The sequence below is a fragment of the Nasonia vitripennis genome, chromosome 5 (assembly GCF_009193385.2).
Source record: "Nasonia vitripennis strain AsymCx chromosome 5, Nvit_psr_1.1, whole genome shotgun sequence".
In the NCBI taxonomy this organism is placed as follows: Eukaryota; Metazoa; Arthropoda; class Insecta; order Hymenoptera; family Pteromalidae; genus Nasonia; species Nasonia vitripennis.
Window position 1 is genome coordinate 26,303,284 of NC_045761.1, and position 23,923 is coordinate 26,327,206.

Sequence of the window (23,923 nt, forward strand, 5' to 3'; positions counted from 1 at the left end):
CCTGATGTACACGCGCGAGCCATAACACGCGTGTATGAAGGGGAAGTGGCGTGACAGACACATTATCGAGCAATGATTTACCGGATGCTTTGCGGAGGCACGTTTTTTAATAGAATAATGGATTTTAATGAAATTTTACGTTTGATTTCTTCAGAAATTACAATTACATATTGTTTATATAATTTTAAGCAAATTTTTAGATATGAATCAATTTTTTTTTAATTTTTCTGATCTATGGTCATATAATTTTTGGTGATCGAAAGTTAAGCTATCGAGTTTCAACAGCATCGGTGGTTCAGTGGTAGAATGCTCGCCTGCCACGCGGGCGGCCCGGGTTCGATTCCCGGCCGATGCAATTTATTTTTGATTTTTAACGAAAAATTATTGTTTTTTTTGCTCGGGAAGCTTTGCATGATGTGCTAAAGCAAAAAAAAAAAAACAATAATTTTTCGTTAAAAATCAAAAATAAATTGCATCGGCCGGGAATCGAACCCGGGCCGCCCGCGTGGCAGGCGAGCATTCTACCACTGAACCACCGATGCTGTTGAAATTCGATAGCTTAACTTTCGATGACCAAAATTATTATAAACAAATAGTGGAAAATATTGAAAAATAAAATTAATTAGTTATTAAGTCTAAATAAATTTTGATTCCTAAGTTATCTTTGCTAAATTTAATTCTAGTCACCTTAGTTCTATAGCAAGCTATAGAACTATTAATTAAAAATATAAAAAAAATTGTATCGCTATCTACGAAACATAAAAAAGATAAAAGAAAATCTCCTTGATGTTTGTGGATAACAAAAGGAATAATTCAGTCGTGTTTGACTAAGGAATACTTATATAAAAAGTTAAAAAAGAATCCCAAAGATAAGGTCCTAGAAGTGCAGTACAAAAACTTCGTGAGGAACTTAAACAAAGCAATAGCACGTGCTAAATACTTATATGAAGTAAATGAGGTTCAGAGAATTCAAACTAAGGCAGAAAATTATGGGAATTTGTTAAAAAAAAAACTTAATAATAATAAAGTAGGAAATAGTAATAATTTTGATTATATTGAAGAAAATGGAGAAAAAATATCCAATACTGAAGGCATAGCTACTACTTTTAACAAGTTCTTCAGTAATATAGGTCCAAAATTAGCGAATGAAATCAATAAACCTAAACAAAGTATCAAATTTGCCTAAAACACACAAAACTATTATCTCAAGAATAGTGAATTGGTAGCAACAAAATTATTTAACGAATTACCTAATGAACTAAAAATATTATATGTGAAGAAAAAGAGTCTGAGAAAAAAAATTGTTAATTGCTTTAGAAATAATTAAATATTTTATAAAAATGTTATTACTTTTTGTATATCAACAGATAACCTGTAAAGATAATATGCCAAATCATGGCATTGTTTATATTTTTGTTTGTAAGATTAGTTATAATAAGGCCGGATCTATGTACAGGTAACTTAGATTGCCTCTTTAGGATGTAGGTTTTATCGATTATACATTATGTATAATTTGATGTAAACATACATGTCGTCTACTCTGGTAAATAAATAAATAAATAAATAAAATTGTTATATCTCGTGCCCAAACAGTACACACATCATTATTAACAACGAAGCAACCGTCGAGGCCGTCATCCTCGGCGATAGCATCGCGACCCCACCTCCAGAAGAGGCCACATTCAAAACCCAACAATAGTCCGGATCAAGACTACCACGACCATCAACAGCAGCATCACAACTCGCAAAACACGAGGAGGCCTCAGAACGGCATTGGCTCGAGCTACCTCGAGAAACGACCGGAGGAGGACCGACATCACAGCAGTCACTCCCACCACCATCATCACCACCATGGCTTTAAAGATAAAACTTCAAACTCCCATAATACTCTGCTGGTCAGGTTACCTAACAAAAATAGCAATGTCCAGCAAGGCCAGTCGAGTAAAAACCAGAACCAAAGGCCCCATCATCCCAGGCCTGGGTATGGGCCCAGACCTTCTTACCAGGACTCGAGACCGGAAGAAGATGGAAAGACGGACGAGCAGGCGCAGGATCTCAGTGTACAGGAGACGGTGCATAGGCCGAGCATCAATTCGGTGGACGATAACGTGAGAACACTATTTTTATTAATTAGTATTAGAAATAGACTATTTAAGCTTAGTACGATTGATTTTACAAGTAGAATATCAAAATGCATAGTTTCTAATCACCAACAACTTAGGTTACAGGTAAGTAAAATGAATTCCCATCAAAGCTCTAATTTGTTCTTAAAAATGCACAGGGAGCCTCGGAAAAACTGAACAACCCTAGCATCAACCTGATTCACACCGAACGACCCCAGTGGGCTACAAAACCAGCTTCGTTGCATGGCAGGCCCACATCTTTGGAATACTCAAAGCCGTACTTCTCGGTGAAGACCACCCCCACGAGCACGACCTCAACGACGACAACTACGACGACGACGACGACGCAACGGCCCTCGCACTTGGCTGGACAGTCGTCGAAACCCATAACCACGACCGTATCCACTTCGTACTACAGTGGACAGTCGACCAGGTATGCTTCTTCCTATTTCATTCAATATAAAAGTCATTATACGGAAAATCCATTTGCAAAGCTCGAAAAAGCGTAAACAAGAAAAGTGGACAAGCATAAAGCTCGTCGTTAGCAGAGTGAAAGGTAAATAAATAAAATATAAAATTGTCAAAAAATAAAAATACAAAGTTTGTATTTCCTCATCAATCTTTTCGAAAAAAATAATATCTTCAAAGATTTAACAAATATATTATACAAAAGACATCAGAAATATATCTTCCGAGGCATCTAATGCCGTATGACAAAGCGATACAAAAAGAAAGCTAAAATAAAATACGAGCGCATAATAGCAGCCAATCCCACCGTACTGTATTCAATGTCAGCGCGAGCGCGAGCAGTATAAATTACCATTATTAAAATAACAGGCGCATAAAAATCACTTAGCCTGAATTTACGACATTATCAGCCCCCGAAACATTAATTCTCGTCTAAATTTATTCTCTTACCTCAGCTCTAGCTGCGCGTGTGTATTTCACACGACGAGCACACGAAACGTATATATATAACTTTCCGCGGGGCACGTAAAATTTTACGCGAGACTGTAAAATACGAAACTCTAAATATTTACGAACAAAAAGCGTATATAGTGTATAGGGCTCTTGTGCCCGCGCGATAGCATCGGCACGCGACAATTTTCTACGCCATCCCTCCCCGACGAATTGATATGAACTCGGAGTGTGCGTTTTTCTGCTCTTTTGCCTCTTGGTGTTTTTATGGAGATTCTCATTGTTATTCCCGACGAGACCGATATGGACTCCCCCATAAAGTATTTTTGAAACGAGAATACCACGAGAAAACGCGTACCACTCGAAAAAGTTCATCCTCTCAAAAAGCAAAAAATTAATCACGAATCAAGCTCGCGAGAGCTAAAAATAGCCGCAGAAGAAAAGGAGCGAGGAGAGAAGGGATAGACGCTTTTGTTTCGCTCTTTTGCTAACAACAAGGCATCTGGGAATCTCGAAAAGAAAAGAAACTTTCTTACGTAAGTCGGCACTTTACGGCGGTCGTTTTGCAGGCACCTGCCCTCGCGCTCGGCTCTAGGTGAAAAACAAAGAAAAGAACACGGATAATGCGGCACCGCGAGCCAGAGCGAGAGAGAGAGAGAGAGAGAGAGAGAGAGAGAGAGAGAAACGGAGTATAACGGATATAGGAAGTGGAAGAGGAGAGAAAATAGACTCGGCGAATGAAACGAAACGAAACTAACAATTTAATCTCGTCGTAATAAAAGCTCTCGTAATTTAACAGCTGTTAACCGTGCGCGCTTCATCGCGGAATCGAATTTTTAAATTTGTTTTCTTAAAGAAACACGTGATTGCTTACGACAACAGCGAGGAAAAATTCAAGGATAAATTAGAAAAATTTCGTAAACCAAAAGCTCGCCTCACTCAGACCTATCACTCAGCTCCTTATCATTGTAGCGCAGCCGGATCCGTGCCCCAGACGGCCCACTGGCAGGTAACGACGGAGCCGGCCTTCGTCACGAGGCACAAGCCCTCGGCCGCCTCGTCCTCCTCCTCGTCGTGGACTCACAAGCCGCACAAGCCCCAGTGGACGGATCCCCAGAGGCCGAGCTTCAAACCCACCGAGCCCCAGGAGGTACGTTTGAAATTTGATTTTTCCATCCGGCTGAATGGCCAAGTGGATCAGTCCGCGAGTTTTATATTCCATTCTCGGATACCCTCTCTGTACAATGTGTAGCATCGGGTGGGTGTTTGCAGCTTGTATTTTTTTTTTTTCGTTTGTTTCGAAACGCGCGCGCGTTAAATTCTTTCTATGAATGAAGACGGAAGGGCATTTATCGCCGCGGCGCACTTTTATCGTAAAATTCAACGTAAAAACTGCGCCGGGGAGATAGTTATACGCGGCGGTGTAAACTCGCGTTTCCGACTAAGTGAATTTCGACAATGAAAGCCCGGCCGTAAAGTACAGAGCTGGCGAATCTGGAAATTCCATTTGCAGCGATTTTAGAGCGAAAATATTTGTTATCGCCCATGTGAATAACGACGCGGCGTTGCATCACTGTTTTACGATCATCGTCGCCGTGATTCCAAGCGTTTCTCGAGCATCCGCTTGACCCCGTCGCATATGGCAAAAAAGCAGAAGACGCAACTTACTTTCCAGACTGGCCGTTTACGCGGTGAAAATTTTCCAGCTACTTCCGCCTCAAGGTCGAGTGTGCGCCGAGAGCTATCCAGTTTTTTTATCCTCGCTTTCACGCGAGTTCGATTTCCGCGCTAGCGGATGACGCTATGCCGACCTGATCTACTGCGACTCGTGAGCATGTGTGCGCGTATACGTGTATTTCAATTTGTGCTGGTTATTTGGAAGTCAACGGGGAATCGTTGGAAGGAATTCTTGGCAGTTGCAGTGCTACATATCGCGCCGAGGTGCAGTAAAGAAAAAATTTGTCGTTTTCTAGAACAACGTGTACCAAAAGCCCCACTCGGCGCACTACATAACGACGTCCTACTTGGAGACGCCAACGAAGCCTCGGCCGACGAAGAAGACGACGACGTCGACCACCACATCGACGACGACCTCGACGACGACGACGTCCACGACCACCTCGACGACGACACCTCGACCCTCGACCTCCAGCACGACGTCCTCGTCTTCGACGGAAACGAGCACGGAGACGTCCCCCGCGAGGACGGGCTCGGTGTTGACTGTACCGGCGGCTCCGGAGAATAGCGACATGTCCTGCGGTGTGCCGGCTCTCTTTCCACGGCCGGAGACCAGGATAGTCGGCGGGAAGGAGGCTAGCTTCGGAAAGTGGCCCTGGCAGGTGTCCGTCAGGCGGACGTCCTTCTTTGGGTTCTCGAGTACACACAGGTGCGGCGGGGCTGTGCTGAACGAAAATTGGATTGCTACGGCTGGTCACTGCGTCGACGAGTGAGTATACAATATAGACGATCAGTAAAGTGCAAAACTTTCCCTTCCCTTCTCTAATATACGAATCGTCCGTTCCAGCTTGCTGACGTCGCAAATCCGGATACGAGTAGGCGAGTACGACTTCTCGTCGGTGCAGGAGCGATTGCCTTACGTCGAGAGAGGCATCACGAAAAAAGTCGTGCATCCGAAGTACAACTTCTTCACCTTCGAGTACGACCTGGCGCTGGTCAGGCTGGAGACGCCACTGTCTTTCGCCCCGCACATATCGCCCATCTGTCTACCGGCCAGCGATGAGCTGCTCATCGGCGAGAACGGGACCGTCACTGGCTGGGGTCGACTCAGCGAGGGAGGCACACTGCCTTCGGTTTTACAGGAGGTTAATGATCAATTAATTTTAAGCCAGTAAAAGCAGTCGAGCATAGACAGACGCTGATTAAACTCGTCGCTTGTATTCTAGGTTTCCGTGCCAATCGTAAGCAACGACAGGTGCAAGTCAATGTTCCTCAGAGCCGGCAGGCACGAGTTCATCCCCGAGATATTCCTGTGCGCTGGCTACGAAACAGGTGGTCAAGATTCTTGCCAGGTATGGAATCGATTAAAAAAATTCCTTAAGAACAAGCCTAATCAAACCTGCTTTTCTTCCAGGGCGACTCTGGCGGTCCACTGCAGGTTCGCGGCAAGGACGGCCGTTACTTCCTCGCGGGTATCATCTCCTGGGGCATCGGCTGCGCCGAAGCCAACTTACCCGGAGTCTGCACGCGGATATCCAAGTTCGTGCCCTGGATCCTGAAGAACGTAACCTGAGACGACCCAAGTCCATCAGCAGCCAGAGCTGAGTAGGAATCGAACTGGACCTCGTCCTTTGCTTAGTGAAAGAAATAGGGGATCGGTCGACGAAGCGCTGCTCCCGAGGGAGAGACGATCGACCGAGAGACTGTTGTGATGCAGCAGCGAAAGAGAAGTGAAAATACTCGCTGAGTTGAGCGCGAGGCTCGAGAGTCACTGCCGACGATTTTGTATTTATATATACATATGAATAGAATTAATATATTCGCATAGGCGTTAATCTAGAGATAGTGAGGAGTGTTTGGATTGTATGTGTGTGTGTGTGTTGTGTGTGAAATGAGTCCTATCTCATGGCGAATCGTTGAAATTCACCTTCTAGACCAATGTTTATCATCGACGAATGTACTCGAGTCGAAAGAGACAGTATTTTCAATCGTCACGATGGCAGCATCAAAGTCCGAGTTATTCTAAGAGAATCAATTTCTATGCATTGAAAATACGGCATTATATACGTGTATCCTCCAATCAAAAAGATTCCTTTGATCTTTCAAGACGAAAAAAATAAAATTACGAAAGCAATTCATTCACACTTTTGATACTAGTCGCCGCATGATCAAGGTAGGATTTTCGTTTGTATAGCGCAAAATGTTTTATAAATGCTTGGATCTTGCCCATTATTATTACAATTACTATCTCCGTTATTATAATATCTTATATACTATTGCTACTCGTATTGCTATGCATTTTCCCTCGCGTATATTTGTTTTTACGCGTTCCCATCTTTTTTTTTTATATCGTGCTTTTTCTCGTTGTACCGTACATATACGATGTATACAGTGTTACACGAAATGTGAAATACATTCCACTCGTGCTTTCCGCACTTTTTTACATTTTTTAATATTGCCCCCGCGCGAAGCAGTTCTTTTGCGACCTCCTTACGTTTTTATGCCTTTTGTATTCTACGTGTTATTTTGTACAAAGCGAAATCGTACCCAACTCGTATATATACTTCATACCGCCCACGAAATGGAAAAAATGCGCGAAGCTAATTTAAGAGAAGACACTATTACAGATAACTATTTATAGTATACATATAATATACGTTTGTTTATAGAGCTTGAATTTGTTATTTATAAGTATTGCCAAATAAATGCAAGTTGATTATTGGATTTTATAATTTATCAATAGTTCTCCCCATTACGAGACGCTGTACGAGTATAATTTATAATCGTAAATTATTGTACTGTAATTAATAAACTTATGATTGACGCTTGCAATAAACATGATTATCTTATCGTTAATTTTTTATTTAAATACATGATGAACAATCTTTATATTACAATTAAATGAATCTTACGATTAATTATGAACTACGTGTCGAGCCCAACAAAATGATTCCTATTACAGTTTATTCCTCGTTTGAATAATAAGGTGCACGTGTCCCGAAAGTGTACGGCTAAAACAAGACAAGTCCCTCCTCGATAAAATTATACCCGAAGTATTATTGGACGCGAGGCTGAAATAAATGAAGAGCCGGTATAAATAGACCTCTAAACTCGACGTTTGACATTCAACTTTGTCACCGCAGTTGGCCTATCGATGAAGTAATTCGCTTAAACAGGGACAGCTTGATACGCTTTATTCACGGCGACCTGAAATCGAAACGCGAGGCCTAATCATCAATAATACGCTTCCAAAATCCACTTACGGCTATAAAACCACCTATAAGTAAACGAATAATATAGTAATGAATAAATCACAATGATTTTTCAAGAATCGTATAATTTCTCCCTCACTGCATAAAATTAGAAGAAAACAAAACGCTACAGCCAAAATCGAGTCTTCGTTCACATTCAAATGAGCGTTACGGTTGCCCTCGTAGTCCCTCAGAGTATCCTGGAGTTGAGTGGGTCGTCGATGCGACCAGCGATGAGCGCCACGGAGGTCTCGCTGTCGATGATGAAAAACAGGAAAGGATGCTCGGCCGTAAACGGGACGATACTCGGATGCTCCGAGTCCACTCCGTTCACTGCAATAACATCGTAAATAGAGTTTTCGAGTGTGACTCGATTCCGCACTTTGGCGACTCGCGCTACTGCGATCGAATTATTTATTATCTTGATGTATTATAGGTTCTCTCTCGTATACAAAGAGAATAAAATTAATTACTCTACGAAACAAAGGCATTAGCGTTTCAATCGCAAGATTCTCGGTACGAGATAGCCCCATAAACATCAATTAGCACCATAATTCTCTCTCTCTCTCTCTCTCTCTCTCTCTCTCTCTCTCTCTCTCTCTTTCTCTCTCCCCGCGCGATGATTCACCTCTGCGTTCATTATTTCAATGCAAAACGCGTGCGTGCGGCTAAGTGTAGCCGTCGTCGAGCGTAAAATCTCCGAGCGAAGGTTGTAACATCCAAACGAAATCGCGTCTTATCAGCCGGGAGAGAGAAAAATCACGACAGATCGGAATACGTCGATATTGCGGAACAAGGCGCCGATTAAAGCCGAAGCTGAAATTAGACGGCGCAAAGGATCGGCTCGAGAGAGAGAGAGAGAGAGAGAGAGAGAGAGAGAGAGAGAGAGAGAGAAAGAAGGTAAAAAGCGAGAAAGGAGCGAAGACAATGGCTTGTAATATCGTAAACATGAAAAGGAGAAACAGCGAAGTCTTGGCGCAAGGACGGGAGTGAGTCACGCGCGCCAGGATATCAGCCATTAGATCGAAGAGAGAGGACTGCGACAATGCTGAGAAAATTCCGAGAGTCTGAGGTGCGCATCCGACTCGATTAAACGCCGCGTGGATGCGAGACTGGGATGGCATTGCGGGAGAGATTGAATATTCCACTCGGTTTATGCGGGCCGATGGTGGTTATTAGAGCCGCACGCTTTGTTGACCCACATTTTTCGAGCAACGTCGATTCTCGGAGAGAAGGAGCTGGAAAATCAATATTACGACGGATAGAGCACACCGGATGATCTCCCAAGCAACAATCACATAATTAACCTAGCACACCTTTCCCCTCGCTCTCGTTGCAGAGACGCGGGAGAGATCAGCCCAACCAAACACCAGAGGCAGACCATCAGACTAACGAAATTATAATTCACAAGCATAATACACCAGCAGCAGCGGCACATCCCCCGACAGTAAATATATCACCCGCAAGCATTCCCCTGCGTCAACAGAGAGAGAGAGAGAGAGAGAGAGAGAGACTCCCCCTCGCAAGCTCTCTCTCTCTCTCTCCGCGAAAATAGCCGGAAGTCTCTAGCTTCCCCTTATGTACAAGCGGGAAAAACACGAGCAATCTGGTTGCACTTTGTCGAGTAAGACGTTTTTTTTCGTCGCTTAATTTATAGCACTGAGAAAACTGGGTCAATGCTACACTCTTGTCTCGAGAGACGAGATGGTATCGTTGCGCAAAGTCGCGCGAGTAGTAGTGCCTCGCGAATGGTCGGACGGAAAGTTCGACGTGATCATGGCTCTCTCGGCGCGGCTGAGATGAATGTGAAAGGTGTTGCGACAGCTCGTCACGAGGTGACGGAAGAAGAGTCTGTGAGGTAACTTAGGAGGTTTAGGATTGCGAAACAAACCTGGCCGGCTGAATCTGTAAGCGTCTCTGGGCGGCGGCACGTACACCGGTGGATCCTCCGGTGGCGGTGGTCTAGGCGCCTGTGGCATCTGTCCCGCAGGCATGTTCCCGTTCTGTCCCATATTCGACGGATTGGGCCTCATGTTGATGTTGGGGTTGTTGCTGGGATTCACGTTCATGGCGTTCGGATCGGGCTTCATGTAGTTGCGGATGTTGACGGCGATGCTCTGCTGGACGTCCCTGGCGTAGACCCCCAGGTCCGGGGTCATAGGACCCAGGTCAGCCATGCGCGGCTCGAAGACGTCCCTTATTCCGAGCTGGTTTTTAAAACGAAAACATTTATTATAAACGACACGCGGCTCGTAAATAAATCGAGCTAATGTTTTCACGGGGTCAGAGGAAAGACCGAGATGAATCCATATTCAATCGCTGCCTCGTGGGAAAAACTCAATTGGGTCGATCGCGCAGCCCTCCCTCCGCGAATCGATAACATTAGGCTTCTTTTTATCGCAGGGATATCCCCTCGTGTTCTTCTTCACGTCAAAACTCACGCCGGCGTTATCAATTGAAACGGAAAAGGGGAAGACACTCTCGGCAGTCATCCACGGCCAATTAATTATAAGCCTCGCGAAAAACCACTCGTTCGGATTGCGCCGAGTTTTCTTCCCCGATTCGCGAGTCGTTTGTCTTCGCTCGAGCGGAAACTCGGCATCGATTCAGTTCGAGAGGCTCCGCTCGATGCTCAACGAGCAGGACTAATGCCGAAAATTGGCTCTCGAGTACTTACACCGACTATTGTCTTTCGCTGTTTTTACCTCAAAGCGAAAGGTTGTCTGTTTATTCAATTTCGGGACTCGATTGATAATAACCGGTACATATAAATAAAACTACGACCCCGACATACTGAGCGACGCGACTCATTCGTTCTCATCAGTTCTCGACACTGATTACACCCACGCGTGGAGACCGAGATTTAGTTTCCTCTCGCTCTTGGTATTATTCGGCGATGCGAAAAATCGAAGAGTCACGCGACGAGACTGGAGCCGGGGATAATGAATACCGTGTGTACTTATGGATTGGCGGATTTTATTAGTGCATTAGCGGGGCTGGAACGAATATCAACGAGATCCTCTCGGTGGGTGTAGTGATTAACGATGAGGCCTTTTCCCCCGTAATCTCGGAAAGCTAACGAAGTCTCGCTAAATTCCGCGCTTTGTTTAAAAAGAAAAACAAATCCGTATCGAAGCATAACAGAACGTGATGTTATCGGATGCTCCCAACGAAAAAAAAAAAAAAGAAAAATCGAAACACAAAGAGGAGACACTCACCCTCTGCAAATACGGCGTGAGCGTAACGAAGCCCCTGAGCATGAAGCTTGGAATAGTAGCCCTGAGCCATGTCGGCTGCAATTGTCTGCGCAGCAGTCGTAGATTCTGGCCAGCTAGCTCGCGGGACAATCGGCTGGTATCGATCCTCTCGGTCGGCATGAACAGCAGCACGTTGTACCTGGGATTCTGCGAGCGCGCGGGAAAATAAAATTTGCATCCGATTCTTCGGAAGAGCAAAGCTTTAATCGAGTTCCGAGCTGTAGTTTCATTGGATTTACTCTTCAGTTCGATTGGCTCAGTCGACGCCGCGTTGAGTCGTTAATCAGATTTCGATGTTATATACGGGCTATCAAAGTTCAACGCATATACTTACGTCAAGAGGAAACTCGAGCGCGACGGCCTTGAGCGATGGAAAATAGGCGAACGGCAAAACGGTGGTGTAAGTGGCGGCGGGTACAGTCGCCAGATCGCAGCCGTTCACGAGAAACTGCAGATCGGTGGCGTCTCTCTCGTTCGTAGGCAGGACCGGCTGTTCCGCCCAGATGTCCAGGTCCTGCATCCACAGTCCGTCGTCTGGAAGGAGATTTCGATTCGATGAGAGGTTCGATTGTGTAGCTCCAATCATGCCGCATTGTTCGTTAAACAGTAGCCTTTGTACCCTAAATAATATAACGTATCTAGCGTCTCTACCCGGCGAACTGATTAATCCGAGACAATATCCTTATATGTTCAATATAGAAATTAAATCTATATACACTCTATATATTTATCGAGGAACAAGCGCGCTAAATTTCCGCGCAGCTGTATCCCAACAAGATTATCAACTTCCCCCCGATATTCCGAGCAGCTCATCCCACGTGCTTCCGGCAACTTCCAATTAATTTGCAGAAACAAACGGGCGCGAGTAGCATCTGCCCGTCAAAATGCAAATATCCCGGGCGTCTTGCACGCGCAGGTGCCTTGTGACACTCGGAAGACAAGGGTAACGCGATTCCCTCTGCAATCAGAGCCGCTTCACTGCCGAGAGCCCGGAATAACTCGATACCGAAGAGGAGAGAGTGAGAATGGAAACTTCGGAACGTTGTCGTGTTGCTCTTTTTGGAAAACGGGATAATAGTTCGTTTGGCGATCGTTGTTTCCGAGCGTGCCTGCGTCTCTAAAGTTTTGTTCTTCACACGAGGGATTCCTCGCGCACGTGCGAGCCTTCGCTGTTTGCGAATATAAGGTCGTGTGGTTTAATAATGACTGTCTTGATGGCCGGGCGAGTTGCAAAATTATTAGTAACTATCCCATTAGCCCGAAAGTCGTTCAGTTAGGCCAGAATTGGTTTACGTTTACGCTGCCGAGTATTGTGTCGCAAGTTACATAAATTTTTTGCCAATTATATTCCGCGGGACTGTAAAGTCGAACTATATTGCGCGCGGTGTAATTTTCGAATTTAATTGCATAATTATAATTCAAATTACCTAATTATCTTTTCGGGTATAACAGAAGCTATTCAAGTTTTCAAACTACCTGGATAGTTCGAGAAATATCCCTCGTTGCTCCTCCTCCGTCTCCTGCTTCGTCTCCTCCTGATCAGAGCAGGTATGGTCGTCGGCGCGGCGACAGTCGCAATATCCTCCGCGTTAGTGGTCGTCTCGGCTCTCAAGTCGCTGCTCAGCATAGACGTCGTCGTCGGCATTGTCGTCGTCGTCGTGGGCAGATCTGTGCTTGTCGTCTCGCCGGCGGTTAGAAAAGCTCGATTACTCGGAGCCGATGGAGGCAGACGTGGGAGGGTCGTGGAAATCAGAGCCGCGTTGGCGGCCATCGTCGTCGTTGGCGGCATGGTTGTCGGTCTGTTGTAGGTTTTTTTATTCAGGATCGTATGATGGATGAAGATAAACGTTAAATAGAAGCGGATCACTCACAGCATCGTCGTGCTGGTGGCCAATCTCGAGGTCATGATCGTAGAAGCAGCCTGAGCTGCACCAGTAGCCATAGTGCTGGTAGGTGCCCCAGTGGTGGCAGTCTGTGCGGCAGGTGGCAACGTCGTCTGGACACCTGCCAGAGTCGTCGATACCAGCACCACCGAAGTGTCTATAGTCGTCATATCCGCCGGTGCCTGGGTCGTCGGGGGCATCGTAGTGCCTGCTGAATCCAAAAGATCGTTATCGCAGCTCATTAATACCTATCTATTAGATTAATAAAGAAAACTCACCAGCCATGCCTCCGTTCATCGCGGGTGGTACGGTAGTCGGCGCCAGAGTCTGACCAGCAGCGGCTCCGTTAGGCATCATCGTGGATCCTGGTGGTGGGGTCGTGGCCATCTGGGTCTGACTGGTCATGGGTGGGATGTTGGTCGTGCTGGAGCCTCTGAGACCAAAGTTACCGGTGTTGTCGGCTGTGAAGTTCGACAGGTCGATGCTCAGGTCGAAACCGTAGAAGCGCAGGATGTTCTCGTAGTCAGGTCGGAGCGTCGTGTTTTCGCGGTTCAGGTTTAGGCCGCCGAGGAAACCGTCAGGATTCAGGTATGTCTATGTAAAAAAGCCATTACAATGTACACTTGATTATTGAATATCATACGTGCGTTTAGACACTCACCCGCAACCTCCTGTGGATATCCCTCATGCCAACCCTGACGACGTTCCTGTCACGAGGCAAACCTAGACAGTCAACTATCTGCTGTCTGCTGTGTCCGGTCGAGCCTTCGTAAAGAGCCGCCAGAATGAATCCCATACCGGCAGGTGAAAAGGCAACGTTACCGGGTTCGATGTACTGTTGGAGGACTCTTGTTCCCAGGTCGTTGATGACGTCGGTCATCAGGTCGACCGGACGACGAGGTATGGGCGCAGGTCGATGTCGATGCCATGGCTGAAATTGCTGCTGGTGGTAAGGGTTGTGGTAGTGCGCGTGTACCGGCGGCGATGCTGGAATTAGACACTACCGTTGTAAAACTCATTTCCAAGAATACTGTGCATAACGCGAACCTTCCACTCGCTTAAATAGATAAACGCCGAGTACGGCAAGACCCGGTATTACCACACATCATTCACACGCTTCAATAACGCATCGACATACAGATAAGTTTCCAAAAATCAGTTTACTCCACTATACCGCTGTAAACCTATTTCCCATACATCAATCCATACGAGCAATCAGCGCGCGTCGAATAACGATAAAATCAGCATAACGAGTACAAAAAGCCTCTCTAATAATAATCGCATTCAATAAAAGCCTCTTTCCCGTTGTAACGCTCGTTCTCACACTATCCCATCAGCTCAACCTTCTTCGCTATAATTACACATCGGCGCGTATGTAAGTATACATACACATGTACGGCGACGTTACGCAAAATTGCCGTAGTGCAAACAAGCGCAGTGGGGAGAAAAAAAAGTAGCGGCGTTAACTGCCTCTTTGCCCGTATATACAATCGAGCGATAAGGACTTCGTCGACTGCGCGTATACTTAAGGTCGCCGCGACGATTACGCGACGATAAGGAAATTTTGTGCGCTGCCGGCGAGTTATGTTTGGACACAAGTGTGGATCGATTTTATTTTTCAATCGGTTTTGGAAATTCGACATTTTTAACCGAATAAACATCGGCTTTATATTGAGTATGATCTGATGGATATTTAAAGAGTGAATTCAGAATTAAAAAGATAAAATTATCGAATATTCGAAAACGCTGAAATAATAATTTTTTAAAAGCGCACTTCTACATCGTTTAAGCCCGACACAAGGATCGTGGGGAGAAAGGTTCGCGGCGTCGGCGACAGTCAGCCGATATCGTGATATTTTAAAAGAATCGGCCTTTCTTATCTTACAACGCAGAGAGAGAGAGAGAGAGAGAGAGAGAGAGAGATCTAGAGCAAAATCCGCATACCCAGCTGACTTTGATCCATCGAGCTTGCGAGAGCTTTTCTAAGGAAAAGCTCGGATTTGATTTATGTCAGAGCGCGAACAAGCAAAGAATATGCGCACAAAGGGATCGCTGATGTTCTGCCGAAGCTCTCCGTTGAAACGGCAGGATTTTTATCAAAGGAGAAATAATACCGAAGTCAATTAGTCGATTGGATCCTTCGCGTGCGTGTGTTTACATTACTTCTACGAGAGATGAATCACGTAACGGTATGTATTACGATCCCGCAAAGGGTCATCTTATTTATCATTGATACGGGTATACTAAGAATGAATAATTCATGGCACGAAAACTCGACAATTATATATTTATTTTTCCCTACGTATGTACATAGCATATTACCAGCACAAAATACCCTTTGTATTTTCCGTCTTAATTCCATGCAATTATACACAATTCTGTTTATAATATCGGTCAGCGCAGTCGGCCGCACGGTGATTACGGAATTATTTGAATTTAATTATGCGGAACTTACGGCTCTCTTCATGCCTCGGCGAGGCCCGAAGTGTTTGAGTAACCCAAATCGGATTTAATAGATTTGTGTTTCATTTACAAATGACGCAATTCGCCGGATAACGAAAGGCTGTTAAGGAAGAAAGCCATTTTTAAAAATGCAGCCGTAAAAGCGTATATAGCCATAGCCTTTCCTATTATGCATCATCCTCGACTTGAATAATCCCGCGTTCCAGGCTGAGCGAGCGCGCTGATGTGCTTACTTTTTTTATATATAATTTTAAGGCCGAGCTTTTATGCACCTACAATCTGCATCCGCACTTTGCATTCGTTCGTGCGCGAAAGAGGAGCGTATGAATCCGCGTTGAGAAGAGAAAAAAAAACGAAGAATGTTGCGCTTTTGACGCAGGCTTGAATATCTCGCATCAAATTTTACGCGGAGAGCTTTCGAGTAAATGTATTTTCTTCATTACGTGGCTGCAGGATACATCCCGCGACGAAGACGCCGCAAATCCACGAGACGTAGCCGACCATGTCTTCTGTAGGTTTGACTGGATACACACTAATAAATTGCCATTGTCCGAACTGCACTTGCACTTTTCAAAGTTTCTTTTTGGTCGGATGAAAAATTATTCAAAAGAAAATTAGGCCTTTGTTTGATAAGTTAGTGAATTGTACAATAAAAGCACATTAGACCGATCTCAAAACATTCCTCCGACTCTGCGCAAGATCGGCAGCGATCGGTACGCGCGACGCCGTGGGACTGAGGATAGGAGCGCGTTGGACCCCGGAGAAAAGTCGGATCAGCTGCTTCTCCCCCTGACGCCGGTCAGCTTATTGTATTCAGACAAGGTCGCGCTCGGTGAAAATTTCTCAGTTTTTTCCCAACCATTCGCTTACCCTCGAGACGATGGTCGATCGAATCTTCAAATCGAAGGGAAGGCTGCTGGATTTTTATACTAATTAGATTTCTATTTTAGAGCTACTGTGCCGACTATGCGAGTCAAAGGGTTAATTTTTTTTTCGGAAACTTCTTTTGTCGCTGCAACAATGCGCTGTTCTCGTTGTAAGTCTGCAGAGCTAATTAGCTGCCTCGCGGAGGTACGAAAAAAGGACGGGATATATACGCTAGAGTAGGCGGATTTTTCAAATTGATGATACGGTTTATACACACGGCTGAAATTGAATTCTCTCCGCATCGTTACCTCGCGACGCTCAACTTTACATACAGTGTACAATGGTCGAGGGGATTTTTAGGATAAAAAGGTACAAGAGTGATATCCATTTTCGTTCTACGTCGTTAAGTGACACAATTAATTATGCGCCAAAGCGAGCCACGTAATGCCATGGCATGATGTAATAGCAGAAATAATTACAAATCCTTCGAGACTCTGAGAAATGCTCGCGCTTTTGATATTTATTTGTGCACACTAATTAAAATCTCCAACTTTAGCCCTTTGCTCCGGAGTAAAAGAAAAAAAAAATAAATACACGCAGGAATTCATTTCCGGACATTGTCGTAACCGCGGCTTTGCAAACAATTCAAAATACCGATTAATCCCCCATAAAAAAAAAACACGCTACTCTTTCGCACAATTAGCGATTAATAAGCAAAGCGAAACGCGATCTCGGGAGACAAGGAAAGACTTTTTCGACTTACGTAAACTCGAAAGTGGGTCACTGGACATCAATTACGCTATTTAAATTAGACCGGCGTACACCCACGCTCAATTAGGTCGCGAATAATCCGCGCGATCGATTTTTTATCCCTCAACACAATACAGCGAAGAAAGCCCAGCCGAAGTATAAAAAAAAAGCTCTCACACAATACCCTCTCTAGAAACATTTTTCTTGGTAAACACTCGCCGTCGAGAAGAGTCGAAAAAAAAAAGACGAATAACCGTTGGGAAGTACAAAGTTTGTTGTTTCATTGCACGGAACATCTCCCCAACTGTAATCTTTAAACTTCCGCGAAGTCAGACAAAGGGAGATAAAAAGTCTCGGCGCAGGTGAAATGTGCTTTCATCCACTGCTCTCTCTCTCTCTCTCTCTCTCTCTCTCTCTCTCTCTCTCTCTCTCTCTCTCTCTCTCTCTCTCTCTCTCTCTCTCTCTGGCAGAACTCTTGTTTTCTCCGCGTGGTATATATACAGGTATACAGCGAGGCGACCCCCGGTGTAGGTGGATTTTAAAACATCGAACTTTTTCAAAACGCGCTTTCATAGAGTTTTATTATTGTTCTATTCCTGGAAGTTGCGTTATACCGCGCTGTAGTTCGGCTCCGAAGAAATAACTTTGTTCTATTGGACTACCATTCGCGCAGAGCAACGGATTTTTCAATCGAATAACGGATTTACGCGCGTTTGCTTGGTAAATAAATAACGCAAAGTAATCGCAACGCTCACGTATACGAGTGCGCTGATTTAACTATGAATAATACATTATTTAACCGAGAATTTATTACCTTTTCACGTGTCAATAACACGCGACGCTTTAAGCCCCGAAAAATCCATTAAAAAACAAAGTCCTCTGCCTCGACATCGCACCATCATAGCCTTCGCTTAGCTCACAAAGAAGAAGCCTCGCGTTAGCATCCAAAGACAAAAGCCTCCTAATTATATCCTCCATCCGTTTCGCCTCCATCCAGTGGCACAAGTGCATAGCGAGCTACTCCGGCTAAGGAAGGAGAAGAGGAGAAGAAAAAAAAACGAGCGAACGGCGATTTACGAGTGGGAGAATGATTATCCGCCATTGCGCAATATCTCGGGAGACTTTTACCGCCAGCGCTGCGCGGATAGGAGAGCTAAATACGTAACGAGCGAGCGGACGACGAGAGAGGATAAACAGGTGGTTTAGAGAGTGCAAGGAGACAATGGTGTATAGGATCGCGTGCGGAGGATCGATCGATGTTATTTTTTATTTTATTTTTTTTTTTAAACGTTTATTCCTCTCTTTTTATTAGAAAAATTACAATCGTCGTTTCAGGAAACAAACGGCCGAATCAGGCTCCTCTCGAACGCCTCCTTCCTCTTGTGCCAGGCGAACTCGACTCCGATGGCGATAGCGGCGATGACGAAGCCTGAAAGTACAAAGTTTCAGCGACTTTGTGCAAAACACGTAAGTAAGTATCGCTTATACCGATCGCGAGGACGAAGAATATCCCCTGCATGTCGCCCATGTCGACTTTGTGATTGGTGGCTTCCTGGTTCGTCTTCGCGATCTCCCAGCACTTGTCCTTCATCGGCATCTTCTCGGTTATCCACTTCTTCATCAGGCCCGACTCGTGCATTCGTTCGATCCTGGAATGACGCGATAAACGTACGTGTTTACACTTGAAGATATAAGAAGCTCGGTATAAACAGATGCGCATACGCGTCGTTGATCAGCGGCAGATAAGGACTGTCCCCGGAGATGATCATGGCCATGTTCTCGTGCATAAAGTCCTCGGCGCTGACGTGAAAGTGACAGCCGCCTGTATCAATAAGATCCTCTCGCATGAGGAAAGCCAGCGAAATGCGCCAGTCGATGAGCACCTGGTTACCGGCCTTGACTCGGTCCAGGATCTGCTTCGGCTTCGACGGGTCCTGACGTTCCGCGCCGTCCAGCAGCTGTTTGTACTTGGGATCGTCGTTGACGGCTGCGATTAGATACGACTCCAGAGCACTGCCGTTCGGAAACGACCAGTGAAAAGCGTCGCTACGGGCGAGCAAGTCGTCGACGTTGTCGATGGGAGCGTCTATGCGGGGGAAGGTCAGGAAGGCGATGAGGTTCCCCGAGTAAGTCGCCACCACGATCATCACCACCAGCCACCAGGTGCCGATCACCAGACGGGCGCTGTCGGCTTTCGGGAGACTCATGCCACCTTGTACACACACACACAGGCGAGAAAGAGTCGATAACGTATTTGCCTTTCCCGAGAGATCGATGAACGTGTGATGTAGACATACCCTGCTGCAGGAGCGCGCCGTAGACGTACCAGGAGCACTGCCAGGTCGTGGATAGGCTGAGGCTGTTGTCGATGTCGCGGGGTCGGGGGCTCAGTTTCACGGTCAGGTACAAGATCGGACCGATCACGATGAGGACCGACGTCAGGCAGGCCCAGGTCTGCGAGAAGCTTATACTATTATCTCGACGTCGATTTTTACTCCGAAACTAGTTATAACAGCCCAAAAAACAGTCACCTCGTTCGTGTAAGGCGCCGTGAACAAGAGAGCCCTCGACAGGGGTTTGGGCTTAGCCGAGAGTAAAGCGTAATTCTGCATGACTATAGCGGCGGTGAAATTCAAACCCCCGCTGTTCTTCCCAACGGTGAAGGCCGAAGCCGCGATGAAGACCTGCTTCGAGCGCACCAGCTCCACCACCTCCTGGGGTACCTTCTGCGCCACCGACATCGCCGCCAAGTCCATGCTCTGCGCAGATTTCGCGTGGGCGTCTCTACGTTATACGTATAGTCGACTCTAGGGCTCGTAAACTCGAGATTTGATAAGCCGACGCGATGGGAGTTTTACGCGGACGGCGCGAGATTGAGTATTCCGGCGAATTCGAAATTGCGGCGTCATTTTTGCCCGCGTTATTGCTCCGTGTGTATACTTTATCCTGAAAAGTCATTCGAAAAGCGAAAGTTATAACAACACAGCAACGGAATAAAGCCTGTTTATCTTTCATACGCGCGAGGTCGTGTCTTCGCAGTGTATATAGAGGATCGCAGCAAATCCTGCCCATCAAAAAATAATTTCCGCGCGTATATAATATCGATCCCAGACGGCCGCGCGTCATCGAAAATAAAAACTTTCGTCAGTTTCAATCTAGCCGGGGTTTATGCGCTGCGGATAATATATATATATATATTATACATGTATATGTATATATACCTTGGAAGAGTCGCCGGCCGACGGCAGCCGAGTCGGTGCTTCAGCGGCGGGGCTCGAGGCCAACCGAACCGTGTAGGTGAAATTCAATTTAAGACTCAGGTAGTTCAGGACGTCGAAAATCAATCCGCCGTATTCCTGAGCGCCTGTATTTGAATATTTGATTATCTGCCAGGGAGGATTCTGCGGAAGGAGTAATGTTTATTACCGATTTTGCTGAGAACTTTGTTGAAACGAAATTTCTGCATTTTGAGAAACGAGTTATTAAAATTTTCAAACTCAGCGCAGCCACAAGCATATACATCCGGGTAATTTCAAAGCTCTCCCCGCACGTTCTAATTGAATTCCTAGTTCCGCGCATATATACATCCGCAATCGAATGAAGCTCGTTAATTATTCTAGCGCTACACGATGCAGAGAGAGAGAGAGAGAGAGAGAGAGAGAGAGAGAGAGAGAGAGAGAGATAGAGAGAGAGTCCAAAAACACATCACCCACGTGAAAGGTCGAAACGGGCAGACTCCTCCCACGAAATCCGTGTTCAACATGGGGAAACAGCGGCTCGCTCATGTTGACCCCTGGCCCAGGGCTCCAAGTACCAGCATCGAGGAGTTCGCCCAGCCCGAGGCTCTTCTCTCCCAGATCGTCTTCGCTATGTCTCTTGCTATTCTCCCGACGACGTTTTTCCCCTGACTCCCTGCGCTGCTTCTCCTCGCTCGATGCGAACGACGTTCCCCAGGTGATGGCCGAGCTGAAGCGCCAGTTGACGCACTTGCCGCAACTGCTCGTGTGAGCTCGTGCGTAGGAGAGCTCGCGCTGCGTGTGCGATATAGGATTTTTATTATGCATCATTCGTTGTGTGCTTTTGATCGACGGCTTTTTATCGTATCTGATAACGCGGAGATGATGTGAAAAAACACTCGAATATGTGATGGAACAACATCAAAGAGCGCGGTTCCTGGACACGTGCCGCCTCGATGAATTTAATCATCTGATTTCCGGAGCGCATTTATTTGATTATTTCGATTTTGCGAACATACGGAATTTTTCATATACACGGAAAATAAATCGAGATTGCGTATTACCGAAAACCGTTAATGCGCAAGCTCGGAAGTTTCACAAAGGCTTCGACAGCTGCGCAGCTTGCGTATATATATATATATATATACATACAGCTTGTTTTGGCAAGCTATTAGCGCGGGTGGTTTCTGCGGCTGATGCGCGTAGATCGATCGCCTGCTGCGCGCAAGCGAGTGCAAAGCTCGCTGGAGATAATGGAGCTTTCGGAATTTTAATGCAGGACTGTAATTAATAACGGAAACATACCGAGCACCGATTGATCGGCGTTCGATTATAACAAACATTTGATCAATATCGCTCGTTTATTCGGCATAAACACGTTATGCCGAACCTTTCAAAGCTCGCAAATAGACGAATCAACGCGTTTAGCTGTGTGTATATTGACAGTCGCGTGCAATGAGCCGTTTCGATCGGCGAACAATAACAATATAACCTTCGATCCAGCGGCGCACTTTACGACCGAAAATCCCCTTTATTAGAAAATAGAGAGCTGCGCCACCTCTTTTTGCTCTCCCACGCGAGGCAAAAAAAGCGACAATGCCAGCAGCTAAGAATAGCGAGAGATCGAAGCATCATGCGATTATGTATACTCACGTTGACGCTCTTAACGATCTCCTGCTTGCGCTCGGCCTTTGACAACCTGACGACTTCGAACTCCTCCTCGGTAACGCGGTCGTAAAGCTCGAGCTCGTTCAGCAGCGAGTTTTCCAAACTTATAGCCAGCGCTCGAACCAGCTCCTTCACGTGGCACATCAAGCCCATCTGCGTCGGGGAATATTGGATCGTTTTATGTGTATACGAGTGAAAGCGAGGGAGAGTTGTCGCTGCTCTCGGAGGTGAAATGAATTTTTGTTCGATCGTGCGAATATATTATAGAGTGATGACGATGAGAGAAAAGTACACATAAAGCGCACTGGTGCGGGAGAACATCGTTTAATTACGTTGCAGTTGGCTACGTGCTTCGTGGCATTGTGGACGAACGCCACGTTCTCGCCCTCGGCTAGAAGCTCGGCGAACGACGTGACTTTGGCTTCGCGACCCGCGGCGTCGCTGATGACGTACAGCCACTGGCTTCCCGGGTGCACCAATCGCAACGACTTTGCCTGCGCGGACAGTTTCAAATTGATGCGTATTTTTTTTTTTTTTATTTTTTTTTTTTCGGCCGTGATCAGCTTATTGCATCTTTTATAGCCTTATTGCCAGTCTGAGCAAGCTCGGCCTTGTTCTACTTGTACTCACGACCTCCATGACGATCGAGACCATGTCGACGGTGACGACGACCATGAAGCAGCTGCCCAGCTGGTCCACGTGGTAGTTGGAGAGGATACGGTGGACCCGCTGCCTCATGGCGTTCTCGTTCTTCTCGAACCTCGTGGAGAACAGGGCTTGTGCCGAGAGGCTCACCCGCTTGTCCGGAAGCTCCAGCGACAGAGCTTTCACCACTCGGCTGATCGTGTCCCGAGCTGAAAAGTTTGCGGGCTCGTCAATTAGTTTCAATCGGACGGGATTAAAGGTGAAAAAAACTTTTAACGAAGCAACAATTGATTGACGGGATCGATCCTCTCACCGAAAGTGTCGTCGTGGATGAGGTTGACTTTCGGCCAGGATAAGCTGCCGGTAGTCCTCAGGTCCAGGAAGATCTGAGGTAACTCCTCGCCGGGATTAGTCAGCGGCAGACTTATGCCCGCGTCCTCCGGTAATCTCGGACAGTCCGGGTCTGCGGCGTTTCGTTATCGTTAACGAGTGATATTTTTCAAAAATCCAAGCCATAGCTACCTGTTACCGCGAGATAAACGAGCTTTTCCTTCTGCGCTCTCTTGAACAAGTGCCAAGTCGTTTGGCAGCTGGCCACCGACAGCAGGACCGTGTAATCTGCAAAGGGGACGCGTTTTAGAAAAAGTCCGCCACGGCGTTGAAAATTCAAACTCACCTCGAGCTAAATTGACGTCCGCGTCGCCGAAGACGTGCAGGGCTATGCCGCTTATCTCCATGTTCTTCCTGATGACGGCGTTCGCGACGTCCGAGATCTCGTCCAGGGTGTGTCTGTAGTTGTCGGCGCTTTTGAAAAAGCCTTTCTCCACGATCACGGCTATACACGAGCAGAGAATAATCGATCGTTAACTTTCATTAAAATCAAAAAAAAAAATAAATAAATAAACATGCAACTAACCCATAGTGGCATTGGCCGTCATGAGGGACGGAAAGTCGTTGTACCCGGTGCCGATCTCGATCCATCCGGCCAAAAGTACCAACAACGCCAGCAGCATCGCGCCTGTCAACTGACTTCAAAGAGTCCTCGAGACGTCCGTTATAACTCATCCCTCAGTAGTGAAACATTGAGCAGCTCATTATTTTAGATGACTGATTCTTGCGAGCTAGCATCACAGGGTTTTTAAGTAGCCGCGAGTCACGTATGCACTGAAGGAGAAAAAGAGCGAA

The 23,923-nt window shown here is 46.1% G+C and overlaps 3 protein-coding genes and 2 non-coding genes across 12 annotated transcripts in view; 2 read left to right on the forward strand and 3 right to left on the reverse strand.

The window, feature by feature from the left end:
- The window catches only part of LOC103316204 (serine proteinase stubble-like), a 72,581-nt gene extending 65,007 nt beyond the window's left edge, over nucleotides 1–7,574 (forward strand). For 4 of the 5 annotated variants that reach the window (XM_031930950.2, XM_031930952.2, XM_031930953.2 and 1 more), the window contains 7 exons: nucleotides 1,594–2,108; nucleotides 2,282–2,556; nucleotides 4,014–4,191; nucleotides 5,015–5,487; nucleotides 5,566–5,863; nucleotides 5,945–6,070; nucleotides 6,133–7,574. In XM_031930950.2, the coding sequence (XP_031786810.1) occupies nucleotides 1,594–2,108; nucleotides 2,282–2,556; nucleotides 4,014–4,191; nucleotides 5,015–5,487; nucleotides 5,566–5,863; nucleotides 5,945–6,070; nucleotides 6,133–6,291 (2,024 nt within the window). In that variant the 3' untranslated portion in view covers nucleotides 6,292–7,574. Of the gene's footprint in view, nucleotides 1–1,385; nucleotides 1,457–1,593; nucleotides 2,109–2,281; nucleotides 2,557–4,013; nucleotides 4,192–5,014; nucleotides 5,488–5,565; nucleotides 5,864–5,944; nucleotides 6,071–6,132 lie in introns of those variants that run through there. The other variant, XM_031930954.1, reaches the window with a different exon arrangement.
- TRNAG-GCC lies at nucleotides 285–355 on the forward strand. Its single transcript has one exon. It is a non-coding gene; the product is annotated as a tRNA-Gly (tRNA).
- Nucleotides 472–542, reverse strand: TRNAG-GCC. Its single transcript has one exon. It is a non-coding gene; the product is annotated as a tRNA-Gly (tRNA).
- A 461-nt stretch (nucleotides 7,575–8,035) lies between the features above and the next one.
- LOC100121217 lies at nucleotides 8,036–16,358 on the reverse strand. Of its 2 annotated transcripts, none has more exons than XM_008208808.2 (9): nucleotides 16,016–16,358; nucleotides 13,771–14,096; nucleotides 13,388–13,703; nucleotides 13,098–13,317; nucleotides 12,703–13,025; nucleotides 11,561–11,760; nucleotides 11,188–11,373; nucleotides 9,861–10,176; nucleotides 8,036–8,302 (listed from the first exon to the last, which is right to left on the reverse strand). In XM_008208808.2, the coding sequence occupies exons 1-9, from the start codon at nucleotides 16,074–16,076 to the stop codon at nucleotides 8,160–8,162; spliced, it is 2,091 nt and encodes a 696-aa protein (XP_008207030.1). In that variant the 5' UTR covers nucleotides 16,077–16,358; the 3' UTR covers nucleotides 8,036–8,159. The 2 variants fall into 2 exon arrangements, with proteins under 2 accessions (XP_008207030.1, XP_008207029.1); XM_008208807.2 differs by having other exon boundaries at nucleotides 13,098–13,320.
- A 2,094-nt stretch (nucleotides 16,359–18,452) lies between these two features.
- On the reverse strand, nucleotides 18,453–23,884 carry LOC100121193 (ionotropic receptor 93a). 3 transcript variants are annotated; one of them, XM_031930947.2, is made up of 14 exons: nucleotides 23,655–23,882; nucleotides 23,415–23,573; nucleotides 23,268–23,356; nucleotides 23,052–23,201; nucleotides 22,724–22,947; nucleotides 22,426–22,587; nucleotides 22,079–22,246; nucleotides 20,903–21,220; nucleotides 20,411–20,590; nucleotides 19,721–19,948; nucleotides 19,487–19,643; nucleotides 18,912–19,401; nucleotides 18,678–18,838; nucleotides 18,453–18,618 (listed from the first exon to the last, which is right to left on the reverse strand). In XM_031930947.2, the coding sequence occupies exons 1-14, from the start codon at nucleotides 23,801–23,803 to the stop codon at nucleotides 18,521–18,523; spliced, it is 2,733 nt and encodes a 910-aa protein (XP_031786807.1). In that variant the 5' UTR covers nucleotides 23,804–23,882; the 3' UTR covers nucleotides 18,453–18,520. The 3 variants fall into 3 exon arrangements, with proteins under 3 accessions (XP_031786807.1, XP_031786808.1, XP_016841100.1); XM_031930948.2 differs by having other exon boundaries at nucleotides 18,459–18,618; nucleotides 22,727–22,947; nucleotides 23,655–23,884; XM_016985611.3 differs by having other exon boundaries at nucleotides 18,459–18,618; nucleotides 23,261–23,356; nucleotides 23,655–23,843.
- Between the last annotated feature and the right edge of the window lie 39 nt (nucleotides 23,885–23,923).

Excerpts from the sequence above, each read along its gene's own strand:
- LOC100121217 (XM_008208807.2), bottom strand. The coding sequence starts at position 16,076 with ATGGTCGGCTACGTCTCGTGGATTTGCGGCGTCTTCGTCGCGGGATGT. Across the intron at positions 13,321-13,387 it reads GATGAACGGAGGCATGGCTG|CAGGCACTACGATGCCCCCG; the intron begins GTGAGTTTTCTT and ends TTTTGGATTCAG. Across the intron at positions 8,303-9,860 it reads TTACAGATTCAGCCGGCCAG|TGAACGGAGTGGACTCGGAG; the intron begins GTTTGTTTCGCA and ends ATGTTATTGCAG.
- LOC100121193 (XM_031930947.2), bottom strand. The coding sequence starts at position 23,803 with ATGAGTTATAACGGACGTCTCGAGGACTCTTTGAAGTCAGTTGACAGG. Across the intron at positions 23,202-23,267 it reads AAAAGCTCGTTTATCTCGCG|ACCCGGACTGTCCGAGATTA; the intron begins GTAACAGGTAGC and ends GAAACGCCGCAG. Across the intron at positions 22,588-22,723 it reads TCTCGATCGTCATGGAGGTC|GCAAAGTCGTTGCGATTGGT; the intron begins GTGAGTACAAGT and ends CTGTCCGCGCAG.